Source organism: Balaenoptera borealis, assembly GCF_965194805.1.
Source record: "Balaenoptera borealis genome assembly, chromosome: 13".
In the NCBI taxonomy this organism is placed as follows: domain Eukaryota; kingdom Metazoa; phylum Chordata; class Mammalia; order Artiodactyla; family Balaenopteridae; genus Balaenoptera; species Balaenoptera borealis.
Window position 1 is genome coordinate 97,863,237 of NC_138870.1, and position 19,899 is coordinate 97,883,135.

General features: G+C 44.3%; 1 protein-coding gene and 1 long non-coding RNA gene across 14 annotated transcripts in view; one reads left to right on the top strand and one right to left on the bottom strand.

The window, feature by feature from the left end:
- The window catches only part of TNRC6B (trinucleotide repeat containing adaptor 6B), a 258,554-nt gene extending 245,806 nt beyond the window's left edge, over positions 1–12,748 (top strand). For 11 of the 13 annotated variants that reach the window (XM_082352722.1, XM_082352723.1, XM_082352715.1 and 8 more), the window contains 2 exons: positions 382–521; positions 1,468–12,748. In XM_082352722.1, the coding sequence (XP_082208848.1) occupies positions 382–521; positions 1,468–1,855 (528 nt within the window). In that variant the 3' untranslated portion in view covers positions 1,856–12,748. The remainder of the gene's footprint in view (positions 1–381; positions 522–1,467) is intronic. The other 2 variants (XR_014233775.1, XR_014233776.1) reach the window with 2 other exon arrangements.
- Positions 12,749–13,366: 618 nt separating this feature from the next.
- LOC309610248 lies at positions 13,367–17,326 on the bottom strand. Its single transcript, XR_014233799.1, has 2 exons — positions 15,030–17,326; positions 13,367–14,569 (listed from the first exon to the last, which is right to left on the bottom strand). It is a non-coding gene; the product is annotated as an uncharacterized lncRNA (long non-coding RNA).
- Positions 17,327–19,899: the final 2,573 nt, after the last annotated feature.

Genomic DNA, 19,899 nt, shown 5'->3' on the forward strand with positions numbered 1-19,899 from the left:
TTACCGTCTTATTTCTGCTTTTTAAGCCTTTACCAGTCAGCATAGGTTTACTTGTTTACCTCTTAAGGAAAATAGACCACAGGTTGAATCATATGCTTTTGTTTTGAGCTGTATTTATACAGATTTTTTATGTGCAAAATGGCCACATTAGATCTGAGCCCAGTGCTTTGAATATCTTAAGATTTGCCTTGAAGACCTCTGTATTCAGTGCAGTCTTCCCCTGCCTTGATTTCTTCATTTGTCTCTCCGAGACTTATTTAGTACTAATGCTGTTATTTATGAACCGGAAGTCCTTCTCATTCTCAAATATAAGAAAGGTCACTTGACTTCCTTTCCCACCCCATCACCAGTTATTATCTCATGACTGTCATTACTCTTTAGATTGATGGGTCAACCTTGAGAACCATCTGCATGCAGCATGGCCCACTGCTGACATTCCATCTGAACCTAACCCAGGGCACCGCCCTGATCCGATACAGCACCAAACAGGAGGCGGCCAAGGCCCAAACTGCACTGCACATGTGAGTACCCAGCCTGCGCTCACTGAGACAAACATGCATGAAGAGGCACATGTGAGTATTCGGGCACCTGCTTAATTAAACAGAGATGCACGAGAACATGCACACAAACGGCATCATGACATGAGCAATTGCTTGAGTACCGAGGTGGCTAATCTCTTCTACCCTATGTAAGCATGGATTGTCCTGTTTGTATCCGATAATCGGAATTCCAAAAGTAACAGATTTGTGAAACAGTGAGTACATTTTTAGTACCATGAAACAAATCCAGTATTTACGAAACGTGAGACGTTGTAAGTGCTGTCCCTTTTCGTAATAGGATCTAGCTGCTTTCTTTGACCTCTGTGGGTGATGATGAATATTGTGGTCTTAGTGGGTAGCAGGGGTTCTGCCTGAAGTAAGTGGGGCTGGATCAGACTCTGACTATCCTCTTCCCCGCCGCTGTCAAGGTGGTGAACAGGAGGGGCTGACTCCCCGTGGCTGCAGATGCCATGACAGGAAGGTACACACAGAACAAGCAAGTGATGGGGAGGTCAGGCAGTGAGCCCGGCCCTGAGACGAAGCAGCACTTCAGGTGTCTGGAGCTGGGTCACCTTGATGCTTGGGGCTGTGATCTTTTACCCCCAAGGGGGAAAAAAAAAGAGGTGACGTTTTACTTGACATACAAATTCCATATCCCAAGGGATATTGATATATAATATTCTCCAGTAGTCTTTGGATATCTGGAGATTGAGTGATACGTTGTTCTCAATCAGTACTTCTCAGTCACCTTTTGGTCTGGTTAAAATGCAGGTTCCGATCCTGTGATTCTGAAAAGCGTCCAGGGGAGGTGGAAGCTGGAGTCAAAGGACCACGCTTTTGAGTAGCGAGGACTCAAAATACTCAGTCCCTGTGCATGCTTTTAGGAGTTTCCTCAAATGCATAGCTCTTTCCCTCCCCTTTTTTCCAGGTGTGTGTTGGGAAACACTACCATCCTGGCTGAGTTTGCCACTGATGATGAAGTTAGCCGCTTTCTGGCACAAGCTCAGCCCCCTACCCCTGCGGCGACCCCGAGTGCACCCGCAGCGGGTTGGCAGTCCCTGGAGACCGGCCAGACCCAGTCAGATCCCGTCGGACCTGCTCTGAATCTTTTCGGTGGGTCCACAGGGCTCGGGCAATGGAGCAGCAGTGCTGGTGGCAGCAGCGGGGCCGATCTTGCTGGCGCTTCATTGTGGGGACCCCCAAACTATTCTTCTAGCTTGTGGGGAGTCCCGACCGTGGAAGACCCCCATAGGATGGGCAGCCCTGCTCCTTTACTACCTGGTGACCTTCTGGGAGGAGGGTCGGATTCAATCTGAACTTAGAACTTTCAACTCTGACCTCGTGACCTTTTTTGGAACAGCAGCAGCACTAACTTGACCTTTTCGTTTTTTTTTTCAACTTGCAATAAATACATTTTTAAAAGGAAAAAAGAAAACGGAGAGAGAAAAAAAGGTGGGTCATTGACAGACTGTCTGAGCACATAGTTGCCTCCCTTATAACTTCAGTTTTTTCGTTTGGAATATGAATCCAAAAAGAGAACATATCACTCTTGAAATACTTGAATCATGAACGCCAACCTAGAAAGACAATGTGAAGCAAGTACACATACCATTTAAATTTAAACACAAAAAAATTAAAAAAATTAGTTTCTAGTTTTTCACTTTTTTCATGTTATATGGAAGTTGTTGCTAAGAAACATATATACTGAAAAAAAAAATAGCTTTTTAACTTTGTTTGCACTGGGTGTGTTTCCGTCCTTAGGTCTACCATGTTTGGGAGGGAGGGGAATTCAAAAGAATTGTTGGGGTGGGGGGAGGGAAGACTTGACGGAGCCTCACTTTAAAAACAAAAACACAAAAAACCTAAAAAAAAAAAAAAACAAAAAAAAAGAAAAAAAAATTGTGATTGGCTGGTTGATAAATACCAGTGTGTTCTGGCACATGTAACTGCCCAGGCATGCTCGTTCTGGTATGTGTGTGCACGTGTGTTCATGTGCATTCGCGTGCATCCTTCTCTCTGTCTCTGTGTGTGTGTGTGTGTGTGTGTGCGCGCGCCTGTGTCCTCCTCCTCCTCCTCCCCATCCTGATTTCTCAGAAAGCTGCATTGCTGACAGTCCGCAGGCTGGCTGGCCGGCCATCTGCTTTTTATTTTTATTTTTTTTAACCATGAGAACACAGGAGCACGAGCACCTGGGGAGCCACTGCTACTGAAGCCACCCCGTTGGGCTGTACTGAGATGAACAGAGTGCTTTTTAATGAGGATAGCAGGGAGCTCCTTTACATTTGCAAAGTAGCCCGAGCGTGAGTTTTCTGTCTCTTTTCTTTTGACCTAGCAGTAGAGTGGAGCACTGCCAAGTCCCCAAAACTAGGAGAGCAGGAGGTACCTCTTGGAGCAACTGTGTGTTTATTTATTTCTGTTTTTTGAATTAAGTGGCTACTAGTAGGCACATCTGAATATCTGTTAAATTTCATGCTGGCCTTTTCATTAGTCTGAATGGGAACAGACAGTAAGATAGCTTTTAACGATGTGATGTCTCAAAAGCAGAAAAACTGTGTTCCCCCTTTCTTGTGTAATCAGGTATGAGAAATTGGTCAGAAAGTCAGGTAATGCTGAATTTAAAATTTCTGTTGTTCCTCTTTAACATTTTACAAAAACAGAAAAAAAAAATAAGTTGTGAGCAGCCTCCTGCAAGCATCCGCAGCCCCTCCCTCTCTGCTCCCTTCTTGCTGAGCGTTACCTGTGCCAGGCCGTGGCGTGTTACAGCACCAGGCCATCACTGACAGAAACGTTTACTTAACGAATGTTCTTAAACCAGTGTGTACTTCAAGCGTTTCCTTTTGTTCCTCTGTGTTGTGTATTTCCTGTGTATGTGGTTTTGCTTAGGCAGGTATAACTTAGCAAAGACTTAAGTATTGCACCTTTTTTTTGGTTTTGACCTCTTTTTTTTTTTTTCCTTGTAACGTTGCTTTTTTTATTTCGGTATTTAAAGACTTTTTTTTTTTTAAGCATCAATGTAGTAGTACTCTGGGCCGAATAGGGGGCAACTTTTAATCCACAGTTATCACCAACATGTATGTACTTATGTTGGAATCAAAATGTATCAAACTGCTTTTTGTGAAGAGTTACAGCAGACCTAAAGGGTACCCCTTTATACAAAACAGATGGCTGGCGGGGCGGGGGGGAGGTGGGGGGGGGGACGTGTGCCGGTAACGTGCTAGCACTTGTGTGGACATCCCCGTCTGCATTATACTGTTTAACATAAAGTGCCGACATTCTGTACCAGCAAATACCTGCCCATTCCAACCCTTGGTGGGAGCAGACCTCTACTGTCCTCCGTAACTTGCTGCTAGTGAGGACAAGGGAGTTTTTCTTTCTTTAGCATCTTCAGTGAAGGATACAACAATGCCTAATAATGTATTTGACTTTTAGCTTGTGTCTGTGGGTGGGTGGGCGGCTGTGTATAGGAAAAGGCAAAAACCAATTATTTGCATTTAAGTGGTTTTGTGAGACAAAGAATGGGAATTCTGTAGTCCTCTCAGTTTACTCTGTTGATTATAAACCTAGCCTCAAAAGAGATTGACGTGCATAATTCAAGTGAGCGCTTGCTCATGCAAGTCTTTATGAACCCTGTGTGGGTAGGTGGTCAAACTTGAGTTTCTAGCGTTGGTTTGGTCCCATCGGATGCCTTTAGAAAACTAACTGTGCCCTCCGGTTTTCATCACCACCATGCCCCTTGCACTTCTGCCCACGCACAGAATGTCTCCTTCGAGCCCCACCGACTGCTCTCTGCCTAGGGGGGCAATGCCCTGGCATGTGTGGTGGCCTCCAGGTGAAGAGCAGCTGTGAGCACACATCTACAGAAGGCTGAGTCTGAGTGTCGCTGGGCCGGGAGCATGTCCTGAGGCTCAGGCGAGCTGCGGCTCGTGGCTTCCTGGCATGTCCTGCCCCACCCTCCTCTCTTCCTGCCTGTTGGTTCCTTGACCTGCACTATGGGTTGGTTGAGTTCCTTACGATACTGCGGTGAAAGCCGGGTGCTAGAGCCCCTCTTGTTTACAAGACATAATGAGGGATTTGAAATATGTAAAAATAAACATGAGAAGCTAAAATGTTCTTCCATCATAAGCTTAAAGGGAAAAAAACTAAAAACTTAAAAAAAGACCAAAAAGTGCATATATATATACATATAAATATATATTTTAGATGAAGACTAACTCTGGGAGCATTTAACAGTGTTTTTTGTTTTTAACATTTATTTTCCTGCTTTAAAATTTGCAAGCATTCTCAGGAATTCTAGGGTAGGAAGCCAGATTTTGGAAGATGGTTTATTTAACCGTATCTTATCCTAGATAGACGGCTGTTTCTTTCCTGTTTAATAAACTTTTACAAGTTCCTGAAACTTCAGAAAGTTTAAACAATTTTTACTTAAAATGTAAAAAGAAAAGTCTCCAAACGTTATTGTCATACTGGGGATCACACATTTTAAAACACGTAGAAAGAAATATTTTTTAAAAATTATCAATTTAGCAGCAACAGGTAAATTCACGAGCTTAAAAGATATGGGAGAAGGATTAAGCTTTATAAGAGCTCTAGCATGGATTCATTGGAAATTGTGTATAATTTAGTGGGAGAGTGTTTGGTGTGTATAAATGGGAATGCCATCACTTTATTCCTTTCCGTTTAAGACTGAACATTTAAATCTCCCCTTGGAATTTTTAGTTTTCTTTAAAGGAACCTTTCGCCCTGTCTCCCCAACCACAGCAACAAAAGAAAGGATCAAAGAAAGAAACAACAGCTTAAAAAAAAAAAGTAACTCTAATCTGTAAAGTAGTACGGTTGGATTGCTGAGAATCTATGTAAAGAGTTAGGAAATATAGGTTAATAATTTTTGGAACAAATTTTAAATGTAGGCATTACTAGAGGAAAAATATCTATGGACTGTTCTATTAATGAAGAATGTCCGTCTTACCTCCGTTTGTTAAGGGAGGAGGAGAAAGTAGAAGAATCTAATAAGGAACAAGTGGTTTTACTTTTTTAGCTCCCAGCTACCATTGTGCTCATTTTAATTGCTGTTTTGAAGATCTGCTGCTTAATTATCCCCATCCCCCAGCGGGAGATGTGGAGTGTTTCCTTTCAGTTTTTGGTGATGTCGAATTCTCCTTTTGTATTCCCTCCTGGGCCAGGGGTTAGAATTCCCAAGCATGACCACAGCTTCTTTTAAACACCTAAGCTTCCCAGTAGGAAAGAAACTCCTGCTCGACAGGTAAAGGGAGTGGGTGGGGTTGCTGCCTGCAGTTTCTCTGAAACCGCTTTAGTGCCTTCGTACATACACCCACACATCCTAAGCAAGAGGAACTCGTGCGTATGTGCATGTGGTCCCGTCGCTCCAGACAGTAAGACACTCACCCGTTACAGAAATTGGAGTGGTTCTGGACAGGCCCCAAAGGCAGTGGGCTAAATTTAAAGTCATTAAAGAAACAGAAATCAAGGAAGTATGCTTTTATGTCTTGATAATGTGGGATACCAAGATCCTTCCTCGTGCTGTCACCCTTTGTTACTGTGTATCGGCTTCTCCCGTGACAACTGCAGTGACTTGGAAAGGCTCTTTGTGTCAGGCCATTAGAAAGGGGTTCCTATTTTTCTGCTCTTCTCCTTTGTCTCCTCCCTTTCCCATCAACTCCCTTTTTCTTGACCAGTTGCTGGAAGCTTTGCTTTTTTGGTTGTCAGTGACCTAAGAACAGGATATAGTGAGGATGTAATGGAAGAGGAAAACTTTTCTTTCCATGGTATTCCTTGGCAAGAGCCATGTCTGCTGAGAGGTTAGATGGCTTCAGTACACTTAGAAAATGTGGCGGAAGCATCTTCTCGTCCACTGCATTCTGGCATGGGTATAGGGGCTTGCTGGTGACCTCTCATTACATAGATTTACTTCATGAACATTTTGATCATGTAAACTTGAGCTTTCCAATTTTTACCAGTTCCTGTATATTTTTAAACACTTGATTACTAGTGGCCAGAGATATCCCGCACTCAAACATCATGAACTTGGTTTCTGTCTACCACATGAGTAGCCAAAAGGAAAGAAGCGCTAGAAGGGGAAGGGAAGTCTTCCATCAGACCGGAGACCTCTCCTGGCAATTAAGATCCAGTGCCATGACCTAATTTTAGGTGTTTAAAAAAAAAGTACAGATCTCCTAGACACTGTGACGAAATGGATGGTCCATGTGGCGTCTCTGATCCCCCAAGTCCCCAGCCCTTGATGTTTTTCATTTACAACATTCACGGAAGTTAACTTAGTAGTGCTGCAAGTTAAGGTTCCAAAGCACATCCTTTCATCAGTGTCCCCCAGTAAATCAACATTACGCCTTGATTGCCATTCAGTCAGTTTTATTTATAGCAACTTGATTTTCTATTACTGTGGCTCCTGTTCTAAGAACTTTCCCACCTCTTCTGACGTGTATGTAGCAGAAGTTAGCAGTTGGTTCTTCCAAGTTCCTGTGGGTTGCATGTGGTGTGTAAGATATGCAGAAAGAAAGAAAAGAAAAAAAAAATCCTATTGAAGAATTTGGAAGACCTGTTATTAATATAGCTAGCAGCAACTAAAATTTCACAGGCTATTAACTAGTTGCAAGTATTCACTCTCACTTTCACCACTTTTTGCGGGGGAGGGGGGGCAGTTTTTGTAAGATTAACAGCCAGATTCCATATCGACCTCAGATGCTGCGTACTTTTTAGTTTTATTTTTTCTATTCTGCCATCTTGACTGTTAAACAGAATGAAGATGTCTGTGAGCTGAGCAGAATGCTTAGGCCGAGCCCCTTCTCTGCTGTGTGAACAGGATGTTTTCAGCAGACTTGGCTGTAGTAGCCATCTCTAAGATTAGGGAACAACTGAGTCTTTATGTTGAAAAGGTCCCCTTCTCCCCCATCCTCAGAGTTCAAATTCAGCATACAACACTCTAGGTTACTGTTTTGAGTTCGGGTTGTTTTCTTTTACTTATCTATAAGGTCTTTAGGAGTAGAGATACATTTTTAGCTGGTTAAAAAAAAGAAATCAAACCTTTTCTTCTCCAGTGTTTCGCCAAGTTTTGTCATACTTCACGTCTATGCATTAACTACACTTCTTAGTGTTACTACAAAGAGAAATCTTATTGTTTTCCCTCCCGTGAGTGTACAACTAAGGCTGCGTGCGATAGTGCAGATGAAAATAGTCTGGCCCGTGTGTATAACCTCAGCAGTTATCAGAAAATGGAGTGCCCTTCCCCTCGGCTGCAGAACTGCACCACAGCCTCTCTGCTTTCTTTCTCCACAAGTACAGGGTGTGCAAGCAGTCTAGAAACAGGCAGGTGTATAAAATGTTGTCAAGGACATCATCAGTCTATTACAAAACATAGAATATTATCTCTATTTCCAGAGTTAGTGCACACCCTGTGATAAGGCCTGTAGGTTTATGGCCAGTGCCAAAGGTGTGTGTATTTTCAGAGATGGTCCCCATTTGTCAATGATGGCGTTGTTTTCTTGACCTGAAATTTGACAGAGGAGGTACTGGCATCACATTCTTTATTTGAAATAATTGTCAACTTCAAGAATCTATGAACATAGTAATAACATAATTAAAATTGAGCAATGACCCTGCCCGCTTCAGCAGAGGAAAGAGGCCACAGACGTGCACGGGATGGTGAAGGGAACACCGGTCAGGAAGCAGGGCTGCACCCCACCGGCTGGCCATCCATGTCATCCTCATGTTTACGGTCACTCGGACTAGATCTGGATTAATTACCACGTATTTGAACATTTGAGTGGTTTTTAAACTGTCAGCCTCTTACAGTAACCTCCAACCACCACCAAAATAAAATAGCAAAAGTGATAGAGACTGCCAATGTTTGCCTCACAGAATTTAAATAATTTCCTCTTCAGTTAGCCGTACACCTGAATTTGTTTTTAACGACAGCTGTGCACACCAGGAAAAATGGTACTGCCCTGAGTAAAAGGTCTCTGCAAAATTCAGCTGTTGGTTCTTCATTGTGACAAACGCTTGTTTTGTTCACGGGAGGAGAAAGGTCAGAAAGAGGCAAGAAGTGTTCTGTTTTAAATTGAAAAGAAATAGTGTTTCCCTAAAGCACTTTGTGCCTCAATTTCACTTTCAAAATATAAATCATTGTTTTGAAAGTAAATTCCCAATTGGAATTGATCCATTTTGAGCCAATATTAATTAGCTGGGGTTGTTTTTCTCAAAAAGTGAAAGTCCTCTTTGCTGCTGTTGGTGAGCAGCAAAAGAGAAACTGTGGAGTAGCTTCCAATGTTGTGGAGCGAAGTGCTTTCCTTCCTTTCTGGTCCCCCACTTCCCTGGACCTCTTACTGCATCTGGCGGTCCTTCTCCTTGGGGTCCTGAAAGGTGTGCACAGTCCTCGGAGGGCTGGGTTGTGAGAGGTGACGGGATGCCAGGAGCCACCTCGCTGCAGGACCAGCCTGACAGCAGAGCTTTATGGAGAGGAAGAGAGTGTATCCTGCGTGTGTTCGCCAAAAATGAAAAAGGGGACTACTTATACAAAACAGAGCAAAAACCTTTGGAACCCTTAAAGAAGTTACGTACCTTTTAAAGGTAGTAGAGTTTTTCACCAAGTGCTGCATTCAGCATGACACTTCTTGCCAGACGTTTCGGGATAAGTTAAAATATATGTGTTTAAAACACCACCCCTACCCACCACCCCTTTTTAATTTTGTCCAAGGAATTAATTACTTAAGTGTAGTATTTCTGAATGTGCCTTTGTGAGTTCAGAGACCGTCTGTTTTAGGAAGAACCTACCCATTGGGATAAAACAGAAAGACGGTCAGCTTGGTCTTTAGGGAAGTCGGCATTTCTCCGGACCGTCCCCGGGGCGTTTTTATTGCACAGTGTAGAGTTGTGGGGGAGAGGTTCCGGGACTTGGGAGAGGGGATGACGAGGTGATGGTGCACAGATGACAGAGACCTGGTTAGTCCAAGAGTGCAGGTTGAACTTAATCTCTCTGCATTGCCTGGTCGTCTTCGTGTTTATGTGTGTGCGTGCATGGCTGTGGCTGTGGCTGGTTTAGTCTTTGTTTTCCTGTGAGCACTGGAGAACTGAAATGTGGTGATGCTTGTGACACACTCGTGCACGTCGAGAAGGCTTTTCTCCCTCCTGCCTCACGCGGGGCAGGCAGCGCGTTGCCACCCTTTGAGTCTGTGTCCTGAGAAGGCAATTCTTTTCCCGAATGGAAGTCACATAATGTTGCTGTTTGTGCAAACAGGGTATCACACACGAGGAAAAGGCTTTTGAGAGGATAAGATTGACGTGTTTGTGAAAGAAAAGAGAAAAATCTGCAATCATATTTTATTTCTTCAGAACTATTATAGTTAAACATAGAAATCTGCAGTGTCTCTTCCTTTGTTTCATGTTTGTTTTAAACAATTCCACCTCTTCTCCCCACTCCCTCTCTTTTCTAAAGAGAAATCAAGTGAATGCTAAGGGCCATTTCCATAATTCCTCAGAACTCCCCAAAGAGGAAAACAATCCCTCCGCAAGATTCCTTCAGCTTCATTCAGGAAGACACAGGGAGGAGAGATGCTGCAGCTTCCGGGGCTTCACTCTCATTCCTCTCTAATGGCCTTGAAATGTATTATTATGCAAATGTGAATTTTGATACTGAACTTAAGAAGAGGTTGTTGGATTTTTCTTTTTTCAAAAAAAAAAAAGGTCCCATATGTGGTCATCATTGCTTCTTTACTTTGTAACGTGTGAATTGTAACTATGCATTCTGCAAAGGGGGGGTGGGAGGAGAGGGCAGAAGGGGGAAGGAAGTAGCTTTGTATCCTTGTTCTACAGTTTCTGTGTCCATGGTATCCCCTCAAGCTGGCAGGGAAGGGGAGTGAGAGTAAGAAGCGGTAAGGTCGGCACAGTGAGGTAGAAAGAGACCTGTGAGTCCGGCCTGGCACTTCCTGGGGGGCCTGCAGCCCCTACCAGCCAGTGTGGTACAGGACCTCCATCCTAGCCGTGCGGTGTCAGCCTGGTGCAACAGGAGGGCCCCGAAGGCCCCCTGTTTTCTGGAAAAAAGTGCTCACCCTGTCCTGAACTCAGAACCCTTTCAAGCTCAGGAAACCTTGCCTCACGCGTGCTGACCTTAATCTTTATGTCATTTCAGAAAAAACTCCTCCTCCTCCTCGCTCCATTTTAATTTTTCTTTCTTCTTTCTTAGTCATTTTTAAGTGAATTTAATTGTAAGGAAACTTTCTTGCTCTATGGGGAAGAGGTCTGTTGCTTGACAGGCAAACAGGGCTGCTCTTCCCTGTCCACTAGCCCTCCGCCATATGTGGCCTCTCTGCTTCCCTTGCAGGTGTTAAGCTGTGTGTAGCTAGTGAGCAGTGAGGTGTTTGACACGGGAAAGCCCACAGCCTCCTGTCCTGACAGCATCCCTCTGTTGACCCTTCCTGCAGTCAGTCGTGGCCCTTGCATTGCTCTGGTCTAGGCATTATTGGCAACACACAGTATCGGAAGCAAGAGACTGCCGTGCCTGGAGCCAGTGTTTCCCTGCAGCAGTTTTGCTGTTGATGTTCACAGTACTGTAACTAGTAACAGACTTGATCACAGTCTCCTCGTGCCCCTGCCAGCCTGCACAGGCACGATCTCATCAGGGTTCCAATCTGTTAGATTGCCTTTAGACAAAAAAGAAAACAAAAAAATAAAATTCTGACGTTTCAGCTGTCTAACACAAAACAATACCTCGAGGTACATTTCCCCTGCAGTGCAGACCCTTAACTCCCCTCCTTTTCTGACATCGGTGGGTTATCCTTGGAAAAATATGAACGTGTAGATAGCAGGATAACTTTTACAATTTTTTCTTTGCTGTGAAAGTAACCCTAAAATATGATGTTTTCCACTTTTTTTTAAAGGCATCAGAAGTTTTAGATCTTATTCTTTCATGTTTAAGAAGAGAAAGCAGAACAGGTCAGGGGAGTGGACTTGCATTTGTGGGGTGATGTTCTCTCCATTGCCTCCCATACACAGTGACGACAGACCAGTGTTTAAACCCTGCTCTGAATAGATGCCATCTATTCTAGCTCTAGTTCCAGAGTAGGGAGTGTCTGGATTTCTCTCTTCCAGAAGATCCATCCCCTCCAGGGACTCCAGAATGTTTTCTCCCGAGACCTTGAGTTCTCAACCTTTCTTGGTTCAAACACACACACACACACACGCACACACACACACATACTTTGAGTAACTGAGTAGCATTCTGTAGATCATAAAGAGAATCAGTCCCTGGCATTTCAATTTTGTGCTGTAGAATTCATAGCCGTGTCGCTTTGCGATGCTCTGGAAATGAATTGATTTCTTACTTAGAAGGAATCATCTGAGACGTGCAGGCAACCTCCCTGAAAGGCCCGCGCACCCTCAGGTGTCCCTCCCTCCACAAGGCTTGAAGCTGACTTTAGGTAGAGGTAAATAAGTTTAACGAGTGCTGCTTGTAGGGATCTGTCAGCTACTGCTCTCCTAGATTTGGCCGCTCATGAGGCAGGACCAGAATAGATCATTTTGAATAGCTTCTTCGCAAACCCCCTAGCTCCCCCCATCTTAAAGATAAACCCTGTATCTGTCAGGAAGCCCTTTTTAGGTTGGGCTCGCTGATCTTTGTCTACTGACGACTTCCTTTGAGGGAAGAAGCTTGATGATAAATGCACGCATATCCACCACCCACCTTCTGATCTGGGCGCTGTCGACCTGCGGATTTTATTTCTGTTGTTTGTGTGGAAGCCCCTTTTCTATCAGTCTCCTTCCTCTGGTCCCTCCTGAGTTTTTCCTGCCCTTCTGTCCCTCTGTGACGCTCCCAAAGGGCTCTGCTGATCTCTGCACTTCTGTCCTGGGACACTCCCCCCCACCACCCTTTGCACACACCAGTGACCAAAGTGTGTCCAGTGATCTCACAGAAGACATAAAAAATGGTGCATGCACCGTGAATGTGCTCACAGAGACACGTGCACAAGATTCTGCACCCTTGGCCTTAACCTCAGTATGACTTAAGGTGCAGGAACATTTTTAACAGGTTTAAAAAAAAGAAAAAAACCCTTCCTGGAGGAAAAAAAAAAGCAGACGCAACGGCTCAACCATGCCCACTCCTAACTCTCCACTATTTGCTTATGACTTACTCTGTGCCCACCCCACCCCTCCCTGTTTCGAGTAACCAAAAACAGATAACAGAAGCAACCCGAGGAGAGGTTTCTGGACTATTTTTTCTTTCTCCATTTAGATGGAGATATATATGCTGCTTTGGGTTCCATAATCCTAGGGGGCTATGTTTACATAGTAAAATACATCCTACCAAATCAGGAAACTGAATATGGGAATCTCTGCAATGAGAGTTAGGTCACTGATGGTGAACAAGAGAAGTGAGGGCCCCGGGGGATGGCGCAGAGGAGAGACGGAGCAGTACCACCTGATGGCCTGGGACGCGTTGCTCCTCCCTTCGCTTCTCTCCTTGCCCCCTTTCACAGAAGGTGCAGAGAAGGGCATCAGAAAGAGGCTGGATCTTTCAAAGGCAGCTTTCCAACTTTGCACACAAACAGGTAACAGGAAGGTACAGCAAAAATCCTCTCATCTGAAACACTGTCCGCAGAAACAAAACCTGTAAACATGACTAAATAGCTGCACAATTTTGATGCTCTCTGCAAGTTACCTAGAAGTGTTTTGTTTTTCTTATACTTGAAATAGCTTTTACAATGTTATTTTGGTGGCTTTCTTTTCTCTCTACTGGTGGGCCATAGAGAAAGTGGATGACGGGATTTAAGGAAGTTTGAGGGGAGAAAAGGGAGGATATGGCATTGTCTTTTTTTTTTTTTTCTCTCTTAAACATAGAGGTTTAATCAAACTCCCATATGTTGAAATTGCTCCTCATATGACTGGTTTTACATGGACACAGAAACTAGGCACTTTAGAGGTGCACTTGCATGGCAGGCTGGGCCCCCCTTTTCTATATTTTATTTTACTTTTTTAGTATAGTGGTACTTAAAATCACTGGTTCACTTAAAAAACAATAAAATGTTAAACTCTACTAATGTACAAATAAGCTGAAAAGTTGCATTTTATGTGTATTTTTTGCCATAGCAGGTACTGTATTTCTCATGCTGGATTTCAAAAAAAAAAAGTCAAAAACAAAAAAAACTAAAGGGTGGTCTTTTATTGGATGTGACAGGTTGAGTAATAAGGAATTAAGTCGTCGTCATTTCATTAAAACTGAGAGATGATGTAATGCATATATGAGTTTTCTGAAGGGTTTTTTTGGGCTTTTAAGCAGCTTATTTTTGTTTTTGTTTAGTTTTTTATTTTATTTTATTTTGGAAAGATATGATTGTATTATGTGCAACTCAGTTGCTTACATTATAACTACAAAATATTTTTGGGTTCCTGGAAAAAAAAAAAAAAGAAAAAAGACTAATAAATGTGTTTGGCTGCTAAGCATTTATTGTGGTTTCCTGTTTCATTCTGCCAGTTTAATTTGCTCGTCTGTTGAATGTTTGTATTTCTTCTACTGTACTCCCTCGCCCTGCCCCACACATAAAAGCTGTCTGACATTCAGCATCTGGACTGGGCCTCCACTTTGTCTATCTTGTCTTGTTATGTTTGTGTTGCTGGAGTTGTCAGGTTGACCAGCCGCTGGTGGGTGTGTGCTCCTTGCTGCCTGCCACGCTGCCGGCTTCAGAGTCTCTGAAAGAAATTCAGGTTCTCCTGCTACCTTTCGTTGTCATCCCGTTTGAGCCTCGTGTGCCTCTGGAGTGAAGACACTACCGAGTGGAGGAGGGCAGAGGGACAATGCCTGCCGGGGCTCTGCTGCAGCCCGGGAAGGTGACAGCGTGCCAGCTCTGTCCACGAAGCCACCCGCCAGCACCCCCGCCCTGCTTCCGGTGCTCACCACTGCGGAGGAGCGGGAGAGCCTTACCCTGAAAGCCAGCTTGTTCCCATCTGAACAGTTTCTTACTTATTGTTAGCTGCTGGAGACTCGTTAGACATGTGACCATGCAACAGCGCTAGAAGGGCAAAGGGGAGCAATGGAAGGAAACTAAGACCTTCTAATTCCCAGGTAGTGTCGTGTCTGACTTCATTCTCAGAATGCTGTGTGAAATAGGTAGTGGCAAACCCATTTCATGAGGAAGTGCAGCTCAGCATAATTTAATCAGCTAGTAGTAGATAACACTGACTGATTGCTTCCTATAATGTTTACATTAGGTCACTGCTCTAAGCATACCATGTAAATATTCATCACTTAATTGAAACTTGTTTCAGTCACCATGCTAGGAACCTAGATTGGATTCCAAAGTTATCACGCCAAAATGCCTTGGCTGAAAGACACCTGGAATTCTAAGAAAATGGTCTTAAGCAAGTCTGCTGTACAAAGTGGTAGGCTATATACCATCCAATTCTTACCATAAAATAAGAAAACACCAGGAAATGTGAGGTCAGGAGAGGGGAACTAGATGTCAAAAACACCTTGTGGGGGCTTCCCTGGTGGCACAGTGGTTGAGAATCTGCCTTCCAATGCAGGGGACACAGGTTCGAGCCCTGGTCTGGGAAGATCCCACATGCCACGGAGCAACTGGGCCCGTGAGCCACAATTACTGAGCCTGCGCGTCTGGAGCCTGTGCTGCACAACAAGAGAGGCCGCGATAACGAGAGGCCCCCACTTGCCGCAACTAGAGAAAGCCCTTGCACAGAAACGAAGACCCAACACAGCCATAAATAAAAATAAATAAATAAATAAAAATTAAAAAAAAAAAAAAACACCTTGCGGGCCTGCCTATATCAAGTAAGTGCTGCATTTGTGGAATTGAGATCATAGCAAAACCTATGAAGACCTTTATCACCAAAGACTTTAAATTCTGGATATTTTAAAAATGCATAAATGTCTAAGGGGGGGTGTGTTTTAGAATTGAAGATGGTTGTCAAGACTTTAGCCTCTGACTCAGCCCTCTTCACCACTGCGGGCTCTGCTGTCACCTTAGGTGACTTCAGCGTCCTCTTGGAAAATCCATCCTAACTGCCAGGTTTCTGCACTCCTTCCCCCAGTCACCCTGGCCACACGTTCCCATACTCACACCAAATTGCTCCCCTCCAGAATCACTAATTTCAGCAACCTTGACCTTGACTTCCTGTCCTCCCAGACTGCTTCCCCCTCCTCTTTGGCTTCATTTTGACCTCATCAGCCATCCCAGGACGCTGGCCTATTTACTTTCTTCGACTCCATCAGCCCTCTCCTTTTCCTCATTTCCTTCCTAATCCAGTTTAGATTTTATAGCCTATAATTTCAATAATATGGTTGCTAAAATCCCCACTTTGGAAAAACCCTATTTTCTATTTTCCACCAGCAACCAAAAGCAGTACCACTTGGGGAAAAAAGTCACTGCGGGGCAAATAAGGACTCCTGTAAATCTACTGTAACCAACCAGCAATGAGACCTTGGCACTGCCAGCAAGCATCCTGTGTCCGCTGATATGTGGAGAAAATTAGAGGTATCAGAAGAATTTCCCCCCAAATTCCTGCTTCCAAACTGTGATCAAGAGACGTGCTCCCCCTTCAAGTGCTGGTTCCTCCAGCACTTTCCCTTCCTGTCCACTTGGCTACTTTTACCTCCCCATTCTTCGTTCTCTCTTCACGTAATCAACTGTCACCCCCATCCCCACCCTAAGCTACTCTATGCTCTTGTCCTGCTATATTTTTTTCACAGAACTTAACCACTTTTTAAAATTATCTTGTTTAGTCATTATTATCCATCTCCCTCACTGGAATGTAAACATCAGAAAGGGCAGAATTCTTTTCCGTGTTGTTCTCCAGCTCGAGCTCCTAAAACCCCTATGGCTTTAATTACCATCTATGTGCTAAGACTGCTAAATTTATATTTCCAACGCTTACCATTGGGCTCCGGACTTGTAGATGTAATTGTCTGCTCAACATTTTGAAACACCTGGATATCTTAATGGCTCTGCAAACTCAATAAACCCAAAAGAGAAGTCCATCCTGCCTGCTTGCCCCTCCTCCCACCCCATGGTAAATGGCATTGCTATCCTTTCAGCAATAAAACCTAGAGACCTAGGAGCATCGGTTGAGTCTGCCCCCTTCCTTACTCCCCGTAACTAACCCATCACCAAGCTGGATTGATTGCACCTCTTAAATTAATCTCTTCCTTTTCTTCATTTCCTCTGCCACTTACTTCCTTTGTCCAGGCTAGATCACCTACACCCCTAGGTCTCACCTAGTCCACTGCATTAGCCCAACTGGTTTCTCATTTGGCATTCACTCCAGTTCCCCACCCCCAATCCATTCTACACATAAGAGCTGAGATGATATTTTTCAAAACATAAATCTGATGAAGTCATCCTCCAGCCTAAAACTTAGTGGTTTTCTATTGCTTAGAATAAAACCCCAAATATCCTTATTTCCTACCAGGTTCCCATGGTCTGCCTTCCACCTGCTCCTGCAAATTTACCTCCCTCTCTTTTCACCTTTGCCCTCTCCACTCAAGCCTCATCAGCTGACCACTATATCCCAGTGCCTAGTACAATGCTTGGCACACACTAGGCACCACTGTGAAATGAACGATCCTCATGAGTAACAGAATTTAAGAAACTAGGTATTTTAAAAGCCTGAAATAAAAACAAAAGGATAGATGTAAAATTCCCGATTTAGGGACTTCCCTGGTGGTCCAGTGGGTAAGACTCCACGCTCCCAATGCAGGGGGCCCAGGTTCGATCCCTGGTCGGGGACCTAGATCCCATATGCATGCCGCAACTAAGAGTTCGCATGCCGCAACTAAGAGTTCGCATGCCACAACTAAGAGTCTACATGCCGCAACTAAGAAGTCTTCATGCCGCAACTAAAACATCCCATGTGCCGCAAGTAAGACCCAGCACAGCCAAAATAAATAAATAAATATTTTAAAAATAAATAAATAACCTTGCCCTATATTAGGTTCATTAGGTTTATAAATTAATTAATTAATTAAATTCCCAATTTAGAGATGTTGCTTTAGATAACACTGACAACCAGCTGCAAGTGTCTAGGTGGCCTTTGAAGATTAAGAACCAAAACTTTGGGGACCTCCCTGGTGGTGCAGTGGTTAAGAATCCACCTGCCAATGCAGGGGACACGGGTTGAAGCCCTGGTCTGGGATGATCCCACATGCCGCGGAGCAACTAAGCCCGTGCGCCAGAACTACTGAGCCTGCACTTTAGAGCCCGCGAGCCACAAGTAATGAGCCCACGCGCCACAACTACTGAAGCCCATGCGCCTAGAGCCCGTGCTCCGCAACAAGAGAGGACCCCACTCGCCGCAACTAGAGAAAGCCTGCGCACAGCAACAAAGACCCAACACAGCCAAATAAATAAATTTACATTTTTTTTAAAAAAAAAAAGAACCAAAACTTTAGAGAAACCTGTGGACTCAGAAGATAAGACTTGCAGACGTGCGGTTTCCAAGGGGAGTAAAGATGGGTTAAATCTTGAGGAAATTCCCACCACTTCCTTTTCCAGGAGTGTGAGAAGGAAGGATCATCAAAGAAAGAGCAGTCAGAAAGGGAGGAGAATCAGTACACTTTAGTTTTCAAAGCAGGAGGGAGGGGTTGTCAAAAATGCTAAATATTTCAATCAGCCAAAAGGGATGACTTAATACAAGAAAAAGGAAAACTACTTGACTCAAAAATCAAAATGATTTAAAGATGTAAGTTGGGAAGCTTGCTCCCAGTTACCTGGCCTATCCCGTTCCCTGCATGTCCACCCCACCCACACATAGCCTTTATTAGTGATTCTTTATGCAAATAGGCAAACATATTATGGCAAACGGCCGTTTGAATTATTAGAGGAAGTTACTGGTGATCAGTGAGAGTGCAGTTTAGAGGAGACGAGAGGGCAGAAGCTGCATCACAGTGCTAAGGAATAAAGGAGGGGAACAAATGTGTTCAATACGGGAGCCCCAGACACTGAGCTAGGATGTCAGCATCTATGTCACCTGCCTTTGCTCCTCACTCTACACCTGCGGGTCATGAGCCATATTTCACAGGTAAGAAGACCCAAGTGCCAAACGATTAAGTAATCGCCCAAGTCACACAGCTAGTAACATCAATGCCGGTTGGTGAAGAGGCAGCCAGAAAGAGCTTTCCGTGTTAAGGAGGTAACAGCAAGTGAAGGTGTTTCTATAGTGGAAGAGATCTGTGCGTTTAAAAAAAAAAAAAAAAAAAGGAGAAGGGAGGCAGAACTGGAGAGATTCGAGATAAAATAATTGAAAGAGCAAGATCCTTTCCTGAATGAAGAGATTGGAGACAGAAACTCCTATTGGAGGAGGAAAAGTAACAGCAAAGTGCAGCAGAGCCAGGAGAGAGGCTGGAAGACTGAGGAGACAGAGTTTGCAGTAGTCACCGTGGAAAGCAAGGAGAGTAAACTCATCACAGCACAGCAATGACAGCCCTGGAAGTTGCAGGCAGTAGTCGTCTTCTTTCCAGAATTCTCTGCCCTCATCCCCAAAAGCAATCCTCTGCAGCTCCAGAAGGGAGGTAGAAGACGTGGGTGATAAGCCCAGGTAGCTGACGGGCTTCTCTGATGGCCACAGTATTCTGGGATTGGTGCTGCGGTCCATTCTGACAATTCTGAAGCCCAGGTGGAGACTTGAAGGATCTATGGCATGAGGACACTGAAGGATGTGAGAGGCTGGGGGAAGAGGAATGGCAATGTCAGGATCTAACCTGTATCTTGGCGACTGTGGGCCTTGTTTCCCTTTGTGCGCTAGGCTCCTTTGGGCAGCATTCATTCACCAAGCGAACATTTACTGAGCACCTACACTACGTTAGGTCCTGTGCGGGATCCACCTGCCAGGGACACGGGGGACCAAGGCAGGCATGATCTCCACCCGCACCGAGTTTGCCATCGATGGGAAAGGCCAACAACACTGAACTCTGGTGAGAGTTATGAGAGGCCTATATGAAATCCCAGAGGTGCGGAGGGAGAACACTTACAGGGGTGGTCCATGAGTTTTTGAGTAAATCGTGAAAAAAATTAAAGCAGGAATGGAAAGGTGACAGGAAAAGAAGTTATTGTCAAAGACAAGATCTTGGAAGTCTTGAGATCTAATCAGCAGCTTTTAATATTCCTGAAGTATTATGGTTACTGGGAAAGCGGCCATTCACCTCAGCAAACAAGCTGAGAATTCAAAATGGACCTCCCTTCATAGAGAGACACTCAGAAACAGGTAATTTCAAAGCACTATAGGACCTGCTACTGTAGCACAGAGCAAAGAGTACCTTTGAATCTGGTAAGAACCAGGAGCCTGGAGCCTATCCCCCTGCACTTAACTCCTAGCTCTTGCCCTTCTACAT